Here is an 18,895-nt window from a genome sequence, read left to right as displayed (position 1 = left end):
TGTTTCTGTTTTCGTTTTTTCCTATAATTATATTCATAGACACAAACCACCCCTTTCGTGGCTGCTCCCTCAAAGCACATTGTGCACTATCGGTCCTGTGTGCTGCACAACAACATTCAATATTTAGTATTTACAGTTATTTAAACTTAGCTAGATTAATGCAATGGTTTTGTGTTTATTATGCTGCTGTCTTTCTTGCTTGTTTTCTCTCTTTTTTTCTCTCAACAGGTGATCCAGGAGATGTTTTTTTTCTTTTTAAGTGCCCTTTCTCACTGTCCCTCTTCCCCTCTGTTTTTCTTTCTCCCGTCTATCCCCCAGCCATGTCTGTCCCGTCTGTAACAACTGAAAATAAAATAAAATAATAATAATAACAACAGATCAAATGGACCAATACGGCAAAGCCGTGATAATCTGCTTGGTAAAGTAAATCTGTTGGGTATCTTTATTGGTCTTCAGACAACAATTCTGATGGCTAAAGAACCAAACGGGACAGAAAAAAAATAAATAATATATTTTAATAGATTGGTCCAATACTTAAAGTAAACATTAACCATATATATAACCAGATAACATTGCATATTACCCACTGTAACATGAGTCTCCACCCTCTAATAATTGCAAACTTGTAAACAGATGGAAATCTGTTTCGCTATGCTCGCTACCTCGCTATGATTACAAATCAGGAGATTTAGCAGCTCAACCAGTTAACAGACAACACCCAGTCTGACATCCTTTTATTTTAAAATGAGTTGCTGTTATAGCACAAAGGTACATTGAGTACAGCAAGAGCAGGTCATGGTTTGTGGAAGTTTTCGAACTGAACTAAAGTCATAGCTCTACTACACAAAAAGCGAGCCAACTAAACAACAAAACCACCTGGGTCATAAATTAATTTTATGGCAGGATTAGGCTTAAGCAGGGGCGGATGTAGAGAAATTTTCTTAGGGTGGTATCGAAATCATATGTGGCAAAAGCAAAGCCATTTTTAAAAAATATATATGCAGATGTTACATTCTGTAATATGCATTATGTATGGTTAAGATACATTAAATGCGGTAAGTATACAGTTTTTTGTAGACCTTTTCCTCATTGCTGGGTTTCAATAATGTCAGTTTTGATTTTTGTGAACGAGATGGTCTCATAACTCATGGGCGATCAGCTGTTCTCTGAAGTAAACAAAGCAGACACTGTAGCTGTGTCCCAATTCATTCGCCGCATTTGAAGGCCACAATTGAAGGCAGATCACGTCACAGCCAGGTGACGAAAGCTGTCCCAATTCGAAGGCTGCTCCAAATGCGCAAAACAAATACAATATTTGACTTTAATCTTGGAGAGAATGTGACGATTTTATGGATAATTAAAGTCAGTAATATATCCACAAACAGAACAACCCAAAATGTAGACAGGCTGTGAATGTTGCCTGGTTTTCAGTCATGAATATCAGGGTACAAGCAGGGTTCATTGCACTGTTAATGTTAGCTTGGTTATTTAACTGCATCTGTTCTGTGGTGTGGAGTCAAAAAGACTTTAATGTTTGTTCGGAGTCAAACATGTGGTCACTGTACCAGCTGGGAACTCTTTTTATTTAGTACTCATAATAACATGAACAGAAAATACTCTTTCACTTTTGCTGTTTTGTAGTAGTGTATATGACCCGAGCCTGTCACCTTTCTGTCTGCCCTGCACTTGTCCCTTCTCTCTCTTTTTCTTTCTCTGTGACCGTTAAATAAAAGCATGAACATCTATTTATATGTTACACTTGTGTTTGAATCCTGCAGCTTATCACACATTTGATTTCCATGTCTGAGAACTGCAAGTGTCCGGAATCAGAACAGACTGAGGAACCCACTGCTATAGATCATCTTTGAGGCTTTACATCCCCGATGATCCACCAGGAGAAACTCAGCAGTGTCTGAGGAAGAAGAGGAACACCAGCATCAGCAGAGAGATGGGGAGAATAGACACTGTTCTCTCTCTGTGAAGGACTGACCCCCCCCCCCTTCAATTACTTACTACAAGCGGGACCGCTTGTAGTAAGTAATTGAATTATGGAGCACACTTCATTTTAATGATGTTAACTTTCTCTAAAGGGTAAGAACCAATTATGTTGGTTCTGAAACTGTCCAACAGGGCTGTTGGACAGTTGCCTGTCCGAGGCCAGCTAAAGTTCCCTGGCTGGGACAAGGTTTTGGGGCAGAAGGCTGTCAGAGAGAGCGCTTCGGATTTTGACCAATTTACTCTATATCCAGATATATTAGAGAACCGGTTAATAATTCTAAATAGAGCAGTTAGAAAGCATTCTGGCTGTGATATCAGGACCAGAGCATAGAGTATCAATTTATGATTGTTACTGTGAACCTGGATACCTGGAGAATCAGGGTATTGTTGCTGCTAGAGGCTCTAAAGTGTCAAGATCATTCTCATCAATCTCTCCAGTCCTTTATTACTCAGCTGGAAAAATCTCATTCTTGAGAGCTTTAAGGTCACGTGAAATGCTTTGAGAATAAAAGTCCACTATTGTCCTTTAAACAGGGGTTTAGAAAATCATCCTAACAAAACACACCCATAAAGAATACAACATTCCTACAGACATATTAATTCCCCTTGATCTAGACAATTTAAATCCTTAATTCAACAAAAGCTAGAGCAAAAAGCAGAGGACTCAATGGGCAGCCCTGTATCGTACGTCTGTGGAGGCTGAAGGACTGTGATATAGCACAATTCATTAGTATTGAAGCTCTTGGAGTGTTTGACCCACGTCATGAATTTTGAGCCAAAGCCAAATGCTTCCATTACACAAAATAGAAAATGCCACTCTACCCTGTTGAATGCTTTCTCTGCATCTGGGGAGAGGGCTATAGCTGGAGAAGAGTCCCATGTTGGGGATTTATTCCGGGTTGCCCACATAATATCAATTAGGTGTCTAGTATTATCAGCAGAGTTGTGAGTCCGAATAAAGCCAACTTGGTCAGGGGGTACTAGTCTACTAGTCTTTGTTTTTCTTGAAGGCAAAGGAAATAAGTGACACTGACAGTGTTGGTGGCTGGCAGCCCTTGTCCAGGGCCTCATCAAACATTTGCAGGAGTAAAGGGGAGAGGTCCTCTGCAAAGTTCCTGTAAAATTCTGTTGTGAACCCATCTAACTCAGGGGCCTTGTCAGTTGGGAGGTTTCTGATTACCCTTAAGATCTCATCCTTTCAAAATGGAGCATCCAGCAAGTCCAGCTGTGCCATGTCACGCATAAGGGTTACAGCATCCAAACCCTCGCAGCCTTCTGGAAAGCCACCAAAGAGCAGGTTGTTTCTCCGTCCTCTGTTTTCGAGGATGTGTAATTTCTGTTGTAGAGCATTCCCCTCATCACTGGTGGCAGGGGGATTTTCTTTTAGAGCTCTGCTAGCCTCCTCAAGGAAATCCAAGCAAGACTCAGCATTGCTTATTCCAGTAGCCATATCCGCCAGCTTACCCTCCACTGCCCTCGTAGCAGTTTGGATTGCATTGAGTTTGCTCTCTTGTGTCTCTGAGGTTTTCTTAAGTAGTGCGTAAATACTTGCAGTCTTTGGCCATTTGTTCAGTTGCTGCAATTTGAGTAATATCTGATTTTGAAGGTGAGGGTGGCCACACATCATTAGCTTTCTGCGGGCTTCCTTCTTGGTGTCAAAGTGTGATTTTTTGTTGGTGACTTGGCATTATGAGCTTTTTCAAAGAGTCTTCAAGCTTCCCACTGTCCTAAGATGGTATTTTGAATATGTTGTGTAGCGCAATGCTCTAAGTCTAAGCAAAGTAGCTGTCACTGCAATGAGCTTCCTCAAGCTGCCATTTTGATCGCCTACGTCGCCGGACTCATAGTCTAAATGTTTTTCTGAGGATTAAGTTCAATCCATTTCAATTCAATTCAATTCAATTTTATTTATATAGTGCCAAATCACAACAACAGTTGCCTCGAGGTGCTTTATATTATAAGGTACACCCTACAATATACATACAGACAAAAAAAAAATCAATTGAACCCCTATGAGCAAGCACTTTGGTGACAGTGGGAAGGAAAAACTCCCTTTTAACAGGAACAAACCTCCGGCAGAACCAGGCTCAGGGAGAGGCGGCCATCTGCTGCAACCGGTTGGGGTGAGAGAAGGAAGACAGGATAAAAGGCATGCTGTGGAAGAGAGCAAGAGATTAATAACAAGTGTGATTCAGTGCAGATAAGTCTATTAACGCATTTTGAGTGAGAAAGGTGACTGAAAAGGAAAAACTCAATGCATCATGTGAGCCCCAGCAGCCTACACCTATTGCAGCACAACAAAGGGAGGATTCAGGGTCATCTGATAAAGCCCTAACTATATGTTTTAGCAAAAAGGAAAGTTTTAAGCCTAATCTCAAAAAGTAGAGATAGCGTCTGTCTCCTGAATCCAAACTGGAAGCTGGTTCCACAGAAGAGGGGCCTGAAAACTGAAGGCTCTCCCTCCCATTCTGCTTTTAAATACTCTAGGAATAACAAATAAACCTGCAGTGCGAGAGCGAAGTGGTCTGATGGGGTGATATGGTACTAGAAGGTAGAGTTGGATGTCTCGAGATCGGTCTTGGTCTCGAGACCACTTTTACGTGGTCTTGGTCTTGTCTTGGTCTCGACGGACTTTGGTCTTGGTCTTGTCTTGGTCTCGGATCCTTCGGTCTTGTCTTGGTCTCGCTGTCTCAGTCTTGCTGTTTCAGATCGACATAGTGGTCGGAAGATTTGGAGTCAACGGTATCCATGACACACAACGTAACGTTCGATAATGTGTCATGCGCAAAAGCATCAGCTCTAAGAGCCGTGCTTAGAGAGTGCTTTGTAGTGAATCAGAAGATTCGAATCCCACTGAATGAGAGCCGTCTCCTCACTTAATTTCCTTTCGCTGCTCAGCTCTTACACAGTGGCTCAGCTATGCTCCAATCCCTCCATATTGTGGCCAATCACATGCGAGGATAAAGGATAATATCATTATGTGAAAAACAGAGAGGGTGAGAGACGCGACAGTCAGGTAAGCGTGCATCTGTCCTCTCAGTAAGTGAGTGAGACAGTAGACAGCGGTGAGGAGGGCTGTGCGAGTGCGTCGCAAAAACACATAAATATGCCTGACACCCATAAACGAAGCAGCATCTGGCTGCAGTTTAAAGACTTTTTTGTCTCGGTCTTGGTCTCGTCTCGACTTTGTCTTGGTCTTGTCTTGGTCTCGATACCCTCTGGTCTTGATATTGTCATGGTCTTGGTTTGGGCGGTATTGACTACAAGTCTACTAGAAGGTCATTAAGATAAGATGGGACCTGATTATTTAAGACCTTGCATGTGAGGAGCAGAATTTTGAATTCAATTCTGGATTTAACAGAGAGCCAGTGAAGGGAAGCCAATACAGGAGAAATACGCTGTTTCATTCTAGCCCGTCAGTACTCTTGCTGCAGCATTTTGGAATAACTGAAGGCTTTTCAGGGAGTTTTTAGGACATTTTCATAATAAGAATAGTCCAGGCTAGAAGTAATAAATGCATGAACTAGTTTTTCAGCGTCACTCTGAGACAGGATATTTCTAATTTTAGAGATATCGCACAAATGGAAGAAAGCAGTTCTGCATATTTGTTTAATATGTGCATTAAAGGACATATCCTGGTCAAAAATGACCCCAAGGTTCCTCGCAGTGTTACTGGAGGCCAAGGTAATGCCATCCAGAGTAAGAATCTGGTTAGATACCATATTTCTAAGATTTTCGGGGCTGAGTAAAATATCCTCAGTATTATCTCAATTAAGAAGCAGAAAGTTAGAGGTCATCCAGGTCTTTATGTCTTTAAGACGTTCCTGCAGTTTAACTAAGTGGTGTGTGTTATCTGAATTCATAGATAAAGTTGGGTGTCATCTGCATAGCAGTGAAAATGAATGCTATGTCTTCTGATGATACTGCCTAAGAGAAGCATGTATAATGTAAACAGAATTGGTCCTAGCAGTGAACTCTGTGGAACTCCATAATTAACTGTAGTGTGTAAAGAGGACTCTCCATTTACATGAACAAATTGGAGTCTATTAGATAGATATGATACTATTGAGGAGTACTTGGTGAGGGGTAGTTCTTTTAGGTTCAGCAGCTAACAAGATGGTGTATCGGTCAGGATACTGGAAGGAGGACAAGAGGCTTCCACTTTGCTGGATTGTCACCGCCAGCTGTTTATTGCCACCTAGATGCTCAGTGTTGACAGCAGTCTGTAGTAACAAACAAATTGCCATGAGTATATAAATATATACAGCAACAGCTCCACTAAGATAAACATAAAATATTAAATGAAATAAACCAACACATCCATCTGAATATATATATAACATAACATGACTTGAACTATGCCAATCTTACATCTCTCGCTCCAAACACAGAAAGGACACAATTAAACACAGTGAGAATGTCATACATAGCAGAAACATCCACTCTAACTGTGAACAAAGGACTAAATAAAATTACTATATAACGGTGGCAGCCAGCGGCACATGCTTCTAATCATGAAGTGAAAAATGTGCTGCTACAACGCGGTAGAAAGTAACTGAAGCCGCGGCAAACATCAGGATCGGAAAATAAACATATTTAATAAATTTTTAAGGAAAATTACTTCCAGTCATGAACTTAACACTCAGCGAATACCGCTGAGTGGATGGCAAACAGGAACACAGCTTACGTGATGAGGTAAAACAGAACTAACACAGAAAAACAATCTCCCCTTCTGGAGTAGCAGCGCAGTACCCCAAACTTCTGCCTACATCATTTCCCGCGACTCCACCCCACACACTACTGCAGAACATAGACATAAATCTCAGAGCCTTTTATACAGCCGATATTTTTACAAGTGAGTAATGCTTCGTTAAATTTATTCTTAAGTTTGTCTCCTGATTTTTGTTTGCCATTTTTAACCATGAAATTATCAGGATTTCAGTGCTGTATATAAATTCGCAAGTGTGTCAATCATGTATTTGAATAGTTTTTGTGTATTTTGTTGTTTCAATACTTATTTCAAAATCTTATATGGTACAGAGTAAGAGCTGACCAAGGAGATGAAAATGTCAAGATTGCTGAAATGATGTTCACTGTGAGAGGCACAGGATGTGGAAGCTTCATAAGTGGAAAAAGCGTGCACAACCAGAGGTAATGCTTGTAAGATCTAAGTGACATAACATTGTTATTTCATCATGATTGACTCCAGCTGAATTGCTGTTTGGCTGTTCTTTGTTAGTTTTTGATTGACCTTTGAGAACTTTTCTGTATTTTTTCAAATGTAGAATTGAGCGCCTATGGAGGGACGTTTGGACAGGGGTGACACACATTTATTATGATGTACTACACAGCTTGGAGGAAGATGGATTTCTTAACATCTCAGATAGTCTTCATCTCTTCTGTGCCCATTACACCTTCCTCCCAAGACTCAAAGTGGATTTGGCCAAGTTTTCTGCTGGCTGGAATGATCATTCCATCAGGGCAGAGCATAGCCTTTCACCAAACCAGCTGTGGGAACCTGGGATGCTGCAGCACCCCATCAGAGAGCCACAGAGATCTGAAGAAAATTTGGCAGTTGAGTAATAATGGCAATCTTTTTGTTTTCTTGAGTGCTATATGTAGATTTTTAAAATCATTTACATATGCTGCTTTATTTCAGGAAATCCAAATTGAGAGCATTGATTGGGAGAGTGCAGGGCTATCCCATCATAACAACCCAGGTGTTTTGGTGCCAGAAATGGAATGTCCACTGAATGCTGAAGATATTGAATCTCTACGCATTTCCATAGATCCTCTTGTGCCTTCATGTAGTTTTGGAAGAGACATTTACCGGACCACACTCTCACATGCTCTTCACCTACATCACCATCCCTGAAAGTTGCAGCTTGGCCCATCAGAGAGTAAAATTATAAGTACATGTAATTTTACAAACTGCTAGTGATAGTTTTTCTTTTAAGTAATCCCTTCTTCCAAGAAGAATAAGAACCTCTCCTTGTTTTAATGGTAATTTTCATTTTCTTACTTTCTGTTACACTCACGAACCCAAATAGATACTGACAAGCTGACACAGTCAAATGGAGGAGGGAAAGAAATCAGCAAGGACTACATTGACAAAAACTTTTTTTTAATAATTTCAAAGGCAATAAACAGAATGCTTAAAAAACTGTAAAAAAAAAAAAAAAAAAAAAAAAAAACAAAGATCAAGCAACACATGTCGAGTTTTTTGTTTTACTAACATTTCATAGAACAATCAAGATGTCTGGCTGACTGATCATGCTCCTAAATATGAAAAAATGCCTGACCATAGTGGAACGCGTTTGTCATCACATGCTTGAATGCTTCATAAGTTTGCATATGTTGAACAGGTAGTTTGACTGTGTTACTACATGCCGTAACGGTTGGGTGGCAAACTTCATGTGCGCCATACTGAATATGGCATGAGTGGTTGAACTGCACAGAGACTTTGAAGTTTATCTTCTCATCTGGCAGGAAAGGAATGTGGCCTTGTCCTATGAGCCACTGTATGAATGAACTTGGGGAAAGGACGACTGGACGGTCACTGGCCTCAGGCTCTTCACCTTTTTAAAAAAAAGACAAAACAGTCATTTAGATGTCTGTGAAGGTTCTCAGTCATCCAGGTCATCGTAGTCAAAGGAGTTTGCAAAGAAAAGCGTCTGGACTTCTTTAAGTTGCTTGAAGACGTTTCACCTCTCATCCGAGAAGTCATTTAGATAAAATATTAGATACTGTTTACCTGTAACTTCACAAAGACAACTTAAAAATTTAATTACTGACAAGAGTGAACAAGCACTCATAGTGTAATCTACAGCTGTGGCCAAAGCTTTACAGAATAACAAGTATTTGTTTTCACACATTTTGCTGCTTTTGTATTTTTAGATCTTTTTGTCAAACGTTTTCTGAAGTGTACTCCAGAAACATTGGACAAAAAGATCTAAAAACACTGAAGCAGCAAACTCCATGAAAACCAAGACTTGTCGTTCTCTAAACCTTTAGCCATTCCTTACATAAAAATATGATTCCAAGTTTAACACAGAAAGACAAAATACATGGACAGTAAACTACATGTGCACTTACGTGATTCCAGCTCTTGCAAGAAGTCCTGTAGATGGTTCATAATCCTCAATCCCACCCGTTCTTTGTTGGAGCCCTTCTCGCTGAACTCAGAATTGCATGTTGCAAAAACAAAGTCAGCATCAGCCTGGTAAGAAAGACAAAGAAAATTGTGGCTTTATCTGAATCAAGACTTGTAATTGACATCAAGGACCTATTATTTTGTCTTTATTCTAAGAAATTGTATTCTTTTGTCACACATAAGGACAGGGACTTAAATGTCTGTCTCATGCTGCTTGCTAGTTCTTCTCATTTAATCTTATAATCCTCTTTATAACTCTGTAGGTTACATGATTTTTTCATTGCACCTGATGCCTTCTGTTTGCTCTAAGCGGTTCAGGCTTTGTGGAATATTAAATAACTTAAGACTATTTTGAATATTCTTTTTCCAGTGCCACCATTAATTACATTCTCTACTATAGGACTTAAAGTATATACTGTAAAGTAAAGGTAAAGAGCACTTTGAACTGGTATTCACATTTACAAGTGGTATCCCTACTAAAGTCAACATTTACTCACGTTAACTTCCACCCCGGGGACAAACAGTGATTGGTAGATGTTTGGGTACTGGTTCAGTAGATCAGTAAGACCATAAAGTTTTAGACCATCACGTAGCTGGGAGAGAAGAGGCACCAACCGAAGTGTGGCATGAAGAACAACAGCACTAAAATGCAGAAAGAAAAAAAAATAGCATGCTGCTAAATGAAAAAAAAAGACCTAAACTTTTTTGGGGGGGGAAACAGTAAAACAGTTTTACCGAACAATTTCTTCTTTCTTTTCAACATTAACAGGTCCATGATAACCACAAATCAAAATTTCATCAGTGAGTTCTGTCATTTTATCTTCTGTGGCCGAATCAACCTTAAAGGACACAAACATACACATTAACATGACCAATTCCAGAGTCCTATAATTTGCAAATAACATAAGGGATGGTAAAATCTGTGCTAAACATGTAATTCAAAACATTTTAGAGCAGTGAAACCTTTAAGACTTCATACCTGGGAGATAATAGAAGTATAATGAACATCGCAGACATCCTCTTTCATAATGTTCTCAATCTACAGCTCTCCATTGCACAAGTACTGGTAACACCAATCTTTGAGGCAGCAGGGTGGTGGCCCACCTTGCGTCAGACTAACCGCCCAAATTTCACCAGCACTACTGTGAGAGGAGAAGAGATAAATAACATCAATCAGCTAATTTCCAATGCATGTGTGTGTACACACAGATGAGGACCCCAATGCATGTAAGAAAGCCCTACCGTAAGTTTCCTAGATCAAGATCCAGCAATGAATATATCTGGGAGCCTTCCCAGTCTGGTCACCCTCAAATAGCCTTTGCTCCAAGCCTGCAACCATTTCTTTTAACACAAATAGTTAGTCCAGTTAAGTAGCCATTTTCACTCCTATCAATTTAGATTATATTTTAAATACGTGTACCTGTAAGGAATTCTTTCCATAATGCCCCTGTATCAATTCCTGCCTCTCCTATAAATGTGACCCTCAGCTGATTTGTAGGCAATGCCTTTTTTTGCCTCTTCCACTGTGCAAGTCCCCGCTCCACCATATTGGATCTTGAGACAGTGATACAGAATTCTTCCTCTGTATTCACAGCAGTAGTTATGGCCTGCAGGATTTCATCCAGGCTAATGGAGAAAAACTGGCAATTAGAAACATGATACTGGAAACTATGTTGTGTGTATTCATGTGTATTCTTTAATGTCTTTCAGGTTTTCAAACTGAATTGTGTCACCAGCAATATGTGACTTTGACCTAACAGAAGAAGAAAATGCAGTAGACAGGCTAAGCCTTTAGGTAGCTGGATTCCTTTACATGAAGGGTACTTGGCAGAAATTGTTTGAAAACCACTGTACAGAGCATTGAAGAAAGACTACTGATGTGTACAAACCTAGAAATGCCCATCTTTTGTTGTGAAGGAAGGTTTGCATTGCTGTAATGAAAAAATGCCAGAGTAAAACCTAAAAACCACATCACTTGACCTCAAACATGTACTGTACAAAAGCAACAAATAAAACAATGCCTTTAAAACTTAAAAGCTTAAAAGAGAACTTCTTCACCGTGTTGTAAGTACTTCTGTAAGACTTAAACAATTAAAAAATGTTATGGCAACAATGACAAAACCTAATGCAAAAAAAACTTCTATAAGGATCAAAACCAAAGTATAACATACATGGCACAATCAGTAACAAAGCATAAAATGCTGTCTATCAAAACATAAATAAATACATGGAAAGCAAAAGGCTTGTAGGGAAATCCTCAAACATACGTTGGAAGCCATATTAAAAGACTGCATTACCTCTCACAACACTCGCTTGCATGTGCCTCCACCTCATTCTGAGGAAATGTCTCACCGCAGACAGGGCACACAATTTGTAACAGGAAACAATATGAACGATAGAGTCAATAATGCCTCAAAGACAGACATTCAACACATTGCACTCAACATTACCTTTGCATTTGAGGACAAAGTAATGACATCTTCCTCCACATGCTGTCAAGGCAAGCAAAGAAAGGGGGAAAAAACAGCAACTTTAAAAGAATGGAATTGTGACGTGATTGCATACTTCTGATTGTTGCTTATCTGTCAACTTTCATTACAAATACAGCTTACATAGGCTACCCACTTTAAATATAAGGAATAAATCCAACCTCTAATAATGAACCTCTTCAAACTGGCTACGGTAGGAGACTTTAATCAAACTTATTGCAATTTTCTCCCCATTCAATTTATGGCATCATATTTATGTTCCCGTTTTTGTCATGCACAGTCAAATAGATAAAGGTTAAAGGGGTACCAAACTTCACCTTTAGATGTGAGTTAAGTTGATTGTCTTCTCTATGTGGTATGGGATGTGATGCGTCCTCTGGGTCTTCATTACAAGTCTGATAAAGGAGAGTAGCAAGTACAAATTTAATAAATTACCTACAGAAACACAACCAAGTGTAGTGACATCCACAACATTGGACATAGAGCTCCTGACTGATAAAAACATTTTCAAAACACATGTTTCAGTCATTACGTAGTTTTATAGGACACAGCTAGGTGTAATGTGATCTCCCAGACTCATCCATGCAACGGGACTGTACACACCTCCTGTGCATTAGTATCTGAAGGCTGACATGTTTCAACATGCAGTGCTAAGAGTTGAAGTGGGTAGCTGGTTTGACATGAGTGGCACATCGCCTTTGGCATATTGGAGAAGGAGCTGGAGTCAGGGGGCACCGGCTGAGTGTGTAGCTCTTCCTGGATTGGAGGAATGTATAGGACAGTCTTTCCCCCTGCACTTGCATTCTTTAGCAGTGACCCAGTATATTCACTGTCCTCAGGAGACACCATATTTAGTTTCCGAGAACCCCATCCACCTGTCGAGAAAAGTGAATGACTCAGTACTATTCAAAATGTGGCAGTACACATCGCAGTGCATTCATGGTCATGATATCATCCAAATTCTTCTATAACTATCAATTCAAAAGTTGGAATGGCCATTAAGAGGTTTTTTCTACCTGCTCCTTTGTAAATCAGCCAGCCCCCAGAAACACTTTCCAGTTTTGGATACAGATCTTTGAGTCTTGAACATACCTTTGAAATAAATCATCGACCACCAAATTAATTGACTCTGAATAAAGACAAACACTTTTTGATCGTTAACTTACAACAAATATATTTTCCTGTCAATGTGGAGCAGTACCTTACCTCATCATGACTGTAGTTGTCAGGTATCAGTGTTGACCTACGTCCCAAACCAGCTTGCAGATGGACAAATTCTTCACTGCCTTTTGGAGTAGACTGAACAAACTTGGGTAAGAGATAAAAAATTAAGTTGTATTTCTTTAACTGGTGTGAATTGGTTGGCAGGCCCTCGAAAGCACCGGCGCTTTGCTTTGTTTCCATAAAGACCAGGAAAAGACCTGTGAAGACATGTTGTAAGTTGATATAAAATAATACAATTGTACATCTTAACAAGTTATGGGTATTGAGAACTTAAATAAGTAAGTATAAGGAACAACAAGTCTGACAAAGGAACAAATACAACAAGGAACCTAGTCATTTCTGTGTGGATACTTGGTCGGCCATCTCTCCCTCTCTCATGACTCGTTTCCTGTCTGCTAGAATGACAAAATTTTCAGAGTATGCATCACATCATTTTATGCTAACTAATTAATATAGTACAACAGTAAAACACGTGTCAAATGATTCAAAAGTTATTTGGTAATCTGTGCATGTGTTGTTTGTGTCTAGTTTCACAAAACCTGGGAGGCTCTTGGTGAGTCTGAACACTGGGCCGAACAGTGGTAGATGTAGAAGTTAGTAAATTTAGCAGGTGTCTTGTTGACCTGACAATTTCTGAACTGTCTGCCTGTCAAACACAACAATTGAGGAGTATGTTAAGAGTACTGTGTAATTAATCATACACTATGTAACAGAAGAGTTATATATCATATCACACCAAGGTGATCAGTAATGATCCAGACAGTGATAAGTGTTAGACTAAATATTCACTGTAGCTAAGGTTTTTAAGTAAGCTAAAGAGTTGGGATGCTGTGTAAGACGTAAGTAAACCCAAACAGCAATGGTTTTGACATTCTTTTGCACGTTTTCCTACTGTAGGGGCCTCTGCAAGTGTAGAGGACTCTGGAAGGCTACAAGATGACAACTTTGGAATTCTATTGAAATGAGTCTTTCACATTTGTTTGTCAACGCTGAACCCAGGGCAATCTATGCTAAATTAGCGTTTTTAGCTAACAGCTACAACAAGCATAAATGTTACTGTACGGGTATTATTTGTTAATATGATGCTTGTTCTTATACATGTAATACATTTATTACCAACCTGAGAGTTTCTCAACTGGTCTTTCGACATCACGAATGTCTTCAGAAGAATTACTCCAGCTCCAGCTCAAGATGCCGTAGATTGCCACTTGCGGTCCGCTAGTAAAACGAAGTTCGATTACTCTGCACTCGATTATGCTTGAACCAGATGTAAGTTCCAAAAAACTGAATTTTGGAACTGAAATTGAATTGTAGAACTGAAACTGAATGGTGAGAAGTGAAACTGAAATTATTCGAGAGCTAAATTTTTAAAGGATAAAATGCAGTTTCAAAGCAAATGAATTCATTTTCAAAATATAAAATTCAATTTCAATTTAGTGACGATCATTTTCAAACCATAAATTCAATTTCAAATTAGACTAATTCAAATTAAGTTTTCAAAAGCATTTATTCAAGTTACAATTCAGCTACAATCTGAGCAATTCAAATTCAAATTTAACTTATTCAAATTCAGTTTCTGATGGCACAGATTTCTGCCCATATATTGTACACACCCAGGACATCAGGTGTTTACCCTGCTGTCTGGCAGGAGATTCAGGCTGCTCACGGACAAACAGACTCAAGGTTCTCAATAGATCAAATCATTTAAAAAAAAGCTGGATCAATTAACACAGGTTTTCAAACACTGCTGATTTTATTTTATTTTTTTGTATCAGTAGAAACTACAGTATAATGGTAGTTCCAGCAGTAGCAGGAAGTGCCGTAGCAGACTATGGGCGCAGGAGGCTAATGAGGAGCTGGAGTATCTGGGCAATCCTAGGATCGATAGTGGTGGTAGCTCCAGCAGTGGTAGTAGTAGCTCCGGTTGTAGTTGTAGCACCAGCAGTGGTAGTAGTAGCTGCGGTTGTAGTTGTAGCTCCAGCAGTGGTAGTAGTAGCTGCGGTTGTAGTTGTAGCACCAGCAGTGGTAGTAGTAGCAGCTGTTGTAGTAGCACCAGCAGTGCTAGTAGTAGCGGCGGTTGTAGTTGTAGCCTGTAAGAAAATGAAATATTTTGCTATCAAATTTGCAGTACAGAGAATGGTCCTTTAGTGATGTAACAATAACACGCAGTTAGGTGTCTCAATTGCTGAACTCTGGAAGACAGATAATATCCTCACCCGAGTAGTGACACCATGGTTCTCATGAGAGCCAGAATGTCTGTGCCAGTGACCAAAATGTCCAAAAGTCTACACAAATTAAATATTTTGAATGTGTTAACTGAATATCACAGTACATTATACACTCTTACACTACAAGGGACAAAACTGATGCAGTCTTCAACACTCAGACACTTACAGGATTTGCCAGAGCCAGGCTCAGCAGGCATCCAAACAGAAACACAACCTTGATCATGGTTTCAGGGATTTCACCTGATGAACAAATATCAGTAATGCAGATCAGTGTCTATTCTAAAACAAAAGTAGACTCATCATCCTACCAGCATTATACTGAAAGCACAGAAACAGTGAAAGAATGATAAGTTACCGGCAGGTCTTCACAACCTCAGCAGACTGTCTGAAAGATGACAATGTTGTCCTGAATTAGGAGCTTTCCTTTTATACAGTTACAGGAGTGTGTTTAATCCCATTAGCATACTGTGCTGTTGGGACATTGCAGTTATTACGAGATCTTCCATCTTCATATTTCAAAATGAAAGAACACATTGGGAAATAAACTGAGACACATCTGGCTCATGTTGTTTGATGTATGTGATAGCTGTTGACTGAATTTATGTGTCACACTTAACCTGTGTAGTCTCAATATTACATTTAATTTTCAATGAATTTCCAGGAATATCCAGTGAGAAGTTGTTAAAATGTTTTGATTTTTAGCTGCAAAATGTGAAATCTTTTCTGTTTAAAGGGATTATCCCACAGACTTACTGTCCATTGTCCATGCAAGACTTGGTTCTAAGCTCATTGCTATTTGGAAATAATGAATTATTATGCATCAGACATGATGAATTGGCACAGCTTAAAGTTGTTTGTACATCCTCTTTATAATATGCTGTGCAATTTTGAAATATGCTTTGTACAAAGAACAACTCAGATATTTCTTAATGTTGTCTCTCTATTTAAAAAAATCTATTTGGTGCAAATGTTTAAATCTGTGTTTGGAGACTCATTTTTGAGATCTATCTAGGAGAAAATTTATATACATATATATATCTGACATCTTCCCACATCAACTAAGGTGTGATCCAGGTCAGCTTTACAAATTATGGGATTTGGGGGCTCTGTGACAGAATTAGTGAGTTCAGCTTACACCTCTTACATCTACTATATTTTTATGATTTATTTTAAAAAAAACTAAGAAAAAATGCACAAGCACAATATAAAAAATTAACTACACTCCATGATTGGACAGCTAGTAGAACCACATTTAGAACACTAACTTGAAGTCAATGTTTTCCATATGACTGTATCTGTTTCACATAATGCATAGTGTCACGTTTGGTGAAACCCAAACTTAGGTACTGGAGCAAGGTGTTGTATGTGAAAAATGAGATACAGCAGGTGATACAATGTCAAATAATCTTCCACCTCGCGTGTCTGAATGTTTTCATTTTGACATAATACTGTATTAACACAATTGATCTAAAATCAAACAAAAAACATAAAATCAGAGTAGAAAAAGTTAGATTTTGTACTGTAACAACCACAAACATGTTAATTGAATCATATTTCATAACTTTAAATGCAAATATAAATTGTCAATTTTAAAATCATATGCACCAGTTTTGCAAACAAAGGTATTTGCAGCCATTTACCTTTTACCTTCTTTTTAATAACCATTTCAAACTATTTACATAACATTCAGATGTTCCGCATTCATTAAGATGCCACACAAATTATTTGTGCCACTCCAAAAAAATAATTTCTGTCCACTATAAAGGAGAACATCACAGGACTGATACCGGGAGACACCAGTCGCCTCATTGTTCTGACACACAACACAAAACTATCCACAACACTACACACTAAGTACACAAGACAACACATTAACTACACATACGCTTAACGTTACAAATCTCTCACATCTCAAAACTCCCTCTCTCTCTTTTTCTGCTGTCTTTCTTTCTCTCTCTCTCTCTCACTGTCACTCCTAAAACTCCTCCCTCGTCCTTAACAACCAAATGTCATGTTGCCATATCATTTTTTGATTGGTCAACATGGTGCATTTTTCCACCAACACCAAAGGGCTGTTTTTTGTTTCATTTTTTTATTTTTTGGTCATAAGCAGAGAGTGCTTGCTAGCGCTGTCCTTAAACAGTAAACGTGACGAAACTATTGAGGAAAAAACGCCGCGTATATATTGTTTATCACGACTCTGGTTTTACGTGGCCTATCAACACAATTTAAAAACTGTTATATATCACCTTGTTGCTTTGTCATCTTGAAGTGGTCATGTGATTGGCTTACCACTACTACTTTATTCTTCCTCAGTCAAACAGCAGCACTCATGCGATTGTTTTGCCCCTAGCTACAGGTGTTGTGCCAAAAGTGATTGTCTGCCAGAAAGTGATTGTCGTCCGTGGGACTGTAGTGCCCAGATTACTTACAGCTACTTGCGTGCAACTGATATAAGATGCAGTAAGCTAAACACAGCTTCAACTGTCTGTTTGTTGAAAAATAGTAACGTGACTGCACCGCATTTTCTTGTTAGTAACGGTAACAGCGTTGTAACGAGTTAGATTACTCGTTACTGAAAAAAGTAACGCCGTTACTTGCAGAGGTGTGGACTCGAGTCACATGACTTGGACTCGAGTCAGACTCGAGTCATTAATTTTATGACTTTAGACTTGACTTGAAAAAAGGTTGTAAGACTTGTGACTTGACTTGGACTTTTACACCAGTGACTTGGGACTAGAATTGGACTTGAACCTGTTTACTTGAAAAGACTTGATATTTTACCCAAATCTAAAATTTAACATACATATTATATAAAAAGTGCGGACCATTAATTCACTTTATTCATTCATTCATTCTTACCACACTCCGTATGTATGTGAGCGTGGGCTGTAGCACAGCCAATCAAATTAACCAGATTTGAAAAAAACAAGAACAAAAACGCTCGAGCCAAAAATGCTTCCAAGAGCAGTGTTGCCAACTTAGCGACTTTGTCGCTATATTTAGCGAGTTTTCAGACCCCCTAGCGACTTTTTTTCTTAAAAAAGTCGCTAAAAAAAGACGTGAAAGCGCGTATCCCTTTTACTCTCAACAAGCAGCGGGTGCTGTAACACAGTCAGTTCTTCTTTTACTCTTTTACTCTTATGCTGTTTTGTGGATCACAAGGTTTAAAACTACTTATAAACACACACACACAAAGTAACTCCACCAGAGTGCCTATTTCAGATCACTTTTGCCAGTCCAAGCCCGGGTAAAGGAGCAGGGTTGGAATTGTGACATTAAAAAAAACAATAATTGCTAAAAGAAATTTAATTTGTAGTTCTAAATAAACTCTAAATGCATTTAGGATGTTTTTTACTCACTTTATGTCTCTTCCACGATGTTATTTCTCTCTCCAACAACATAGGTTACAATTATATTAGCATGACCAATTATGCAAATTAGGTGATCACGTCATTTAGCGACTTCTAGCGACTTTTAGGACAACCAATAGCGATTTTCCTTACTGAGGAGTTGGCAACACTGTCCAAGAGTAATTTCTTTCGGGTACATAAACTACGAAGTAGTCAACAAAAACCGAAATGCAATATGCAAAACATGCAAGAAGAGAATCACAGACGGAGATGGAACAACTTCCAACTTTGTCCGACATTTGAAGTTGCATAAAGAACGGTAGGTGGTGCTTTTTTTTTTCTTTTTTTTTTTTTTGCTACGATGAGACAGCTGACTTAGCTAACTTCATGTTATTAGCAAATGTTCTTCGGGCTACGTTGATGATACTGTTTGGCTTTAACAGGTATGAT

At 38.9% G+C, this 18,895-nt stretch overlaps 2 protein-coding genes and 1 long non-coding RNA gene across 4 annotated transcripts; all 3 read right to left on the bottom strand.

The window, feature by feature from the left end:
- Positions 1 to 8,115: 8,115 nt before the first annotated feature.
- LOC120440757 lies at positions 8,116 to 10,823 on the bottom strand. The gene is made up of 7 exons (XM_039613966.1): positions 10,572 to 10,823; positions 10,394 to 10,492; positions 10,131 to 10,293; positions 9,887 to 9,990; positions 9,649 to 9,793; positions 9,094 to 9,217; positions 8,116 to 8,576 (listed from the first exon to the last, which is right to left on the bottom strand). Exons 3-7 carry the CDS (start codon positions 10,176 to 10,178, stop codon positions 8,278 to 8,280), a joined length of 720 nt encoding a protein of 239 aa, XP_039469900.1. The 5' UTR covers positions 10,179 to 10,293; positions 10,394 to 10,492; positions 10,572 to 10,823; the 3' UTR covers positions 8,116 to 8,277.
- A 706-nt stretch (positions 10,824 to 11,529) lies between these two features.
- On the bottom strand, positions 11,530 to 12,451 carry LOC120440758. The gene is made up of 3 exons (XR_005613494.1): positions 12,244 to 12,451; positions 11,958 to 12,035; positions 11,530 to 11,643 (listed from the first exon to the last, which is right to left on the bottom strand). It is a non-coding gene; the product is annotated as an uncharacterized LOC120440758 (long non-coding RNA).
- A 2,192-nt stretch (positions 12,452 to 14,643) lies between these two features.
- On the bottom strand, positions 14,644 to 15,577 carry LOC120440576 (spore coat protein SP65-like). 2 transcript variants are annotated; one of them, XM_039613271.1, is made up of 4 exons: positions 15,448 to 15,577; positions 15,259 to 15,332; positions 15,081 to 15,149; positions 14,644 to 14,954 (listed from the first exon to the last, which is right to left on the bottom strand). In XM_039613271.1, exons 2-4 carry the CDS (start codon positions 15,313 to 15,315, stop codon positions 14,694 to 14,696), a joined length of 387 nt encoding a protein of 128 aa, XP_039469205.1. In that variant the 5' UTR covers positions 15,316 to 15,332; positions 15,448 to 15,577; the 3' UTR covers positions 14,644 to 14,693. The 2 variants fall into 2 exon arrangements, with proteins under 2 accessions (XP_039469205.1, XP_039469206.1); XM_039613272.1 differs by having other exon boundaries at positions 15,259 to 15,454.
- Between the last annotated feature and the right edge of the window lie 3,318 nt (positions 15,578 to 18,895).

The sequence above is a fragment of the Oreochromis aureus genome, linkage group 6, assembly GCF_013358895.1.
Source record: "Oreochromis aureus strain Israel breed Guangdong linkage group 6, ZZ_aureus, whole genome shotgun sequence".
NCBI lineage: Eukaryota > Metazoa > Chordata > Actinopteri > Cichliformes > Cichlidae > Oreochromis > Oreochromis aureus.
This window is presented reverse-complemented; position numbering and strand designations above follow the sequence as displayed.

Bases quoted from the DNA above. Each gene is read 5' to 3' on its own strand.
- LOC120440757 (XM_039613966.1), bottom strand. From the start codon at position 10,178: ATGAAAGAGGATGTCTGCGATGTTCATTATACTTCTATTATCTCCCAG. The intron at 9,794-9,886 runs GTAAAACTGTTT...TCTGCATTTTAG, and splicing joins AAGAAAGAAGAAATTGTTCG to TGCTGTTGTTCTTCATGCCA. The intron at 9,218-9,648 runs GTGAGTAAATGT...CTTTCTTACCAG, and splicing joins TCCCCGGGGTGGAAGTTAAC to GCTGATGCTGACTTTGTTTT.
- LOC120440576 (XM_039613271.1), bottom strand. From the start codon at position 15,315: ATGATCAAGGTTGTGTTTCTGTTTGGATGCCTGCTGAGCCTGGCTCTG. The intron at 15,150-15,258 runs GTAAGTGTCTGA...TAATTTGTGTAG, and splicing joins GCCTGGCTCTGGCAAATCCT to ACTTTTGGACATTTTGGTCA. The intron at 14,955-15,080 runs GTGAGGATATTA...ATTTTCTTACAG, and splicing joins ACCATGGTGTCACTACTCGG to GCTACAACTACAACCGCCGC.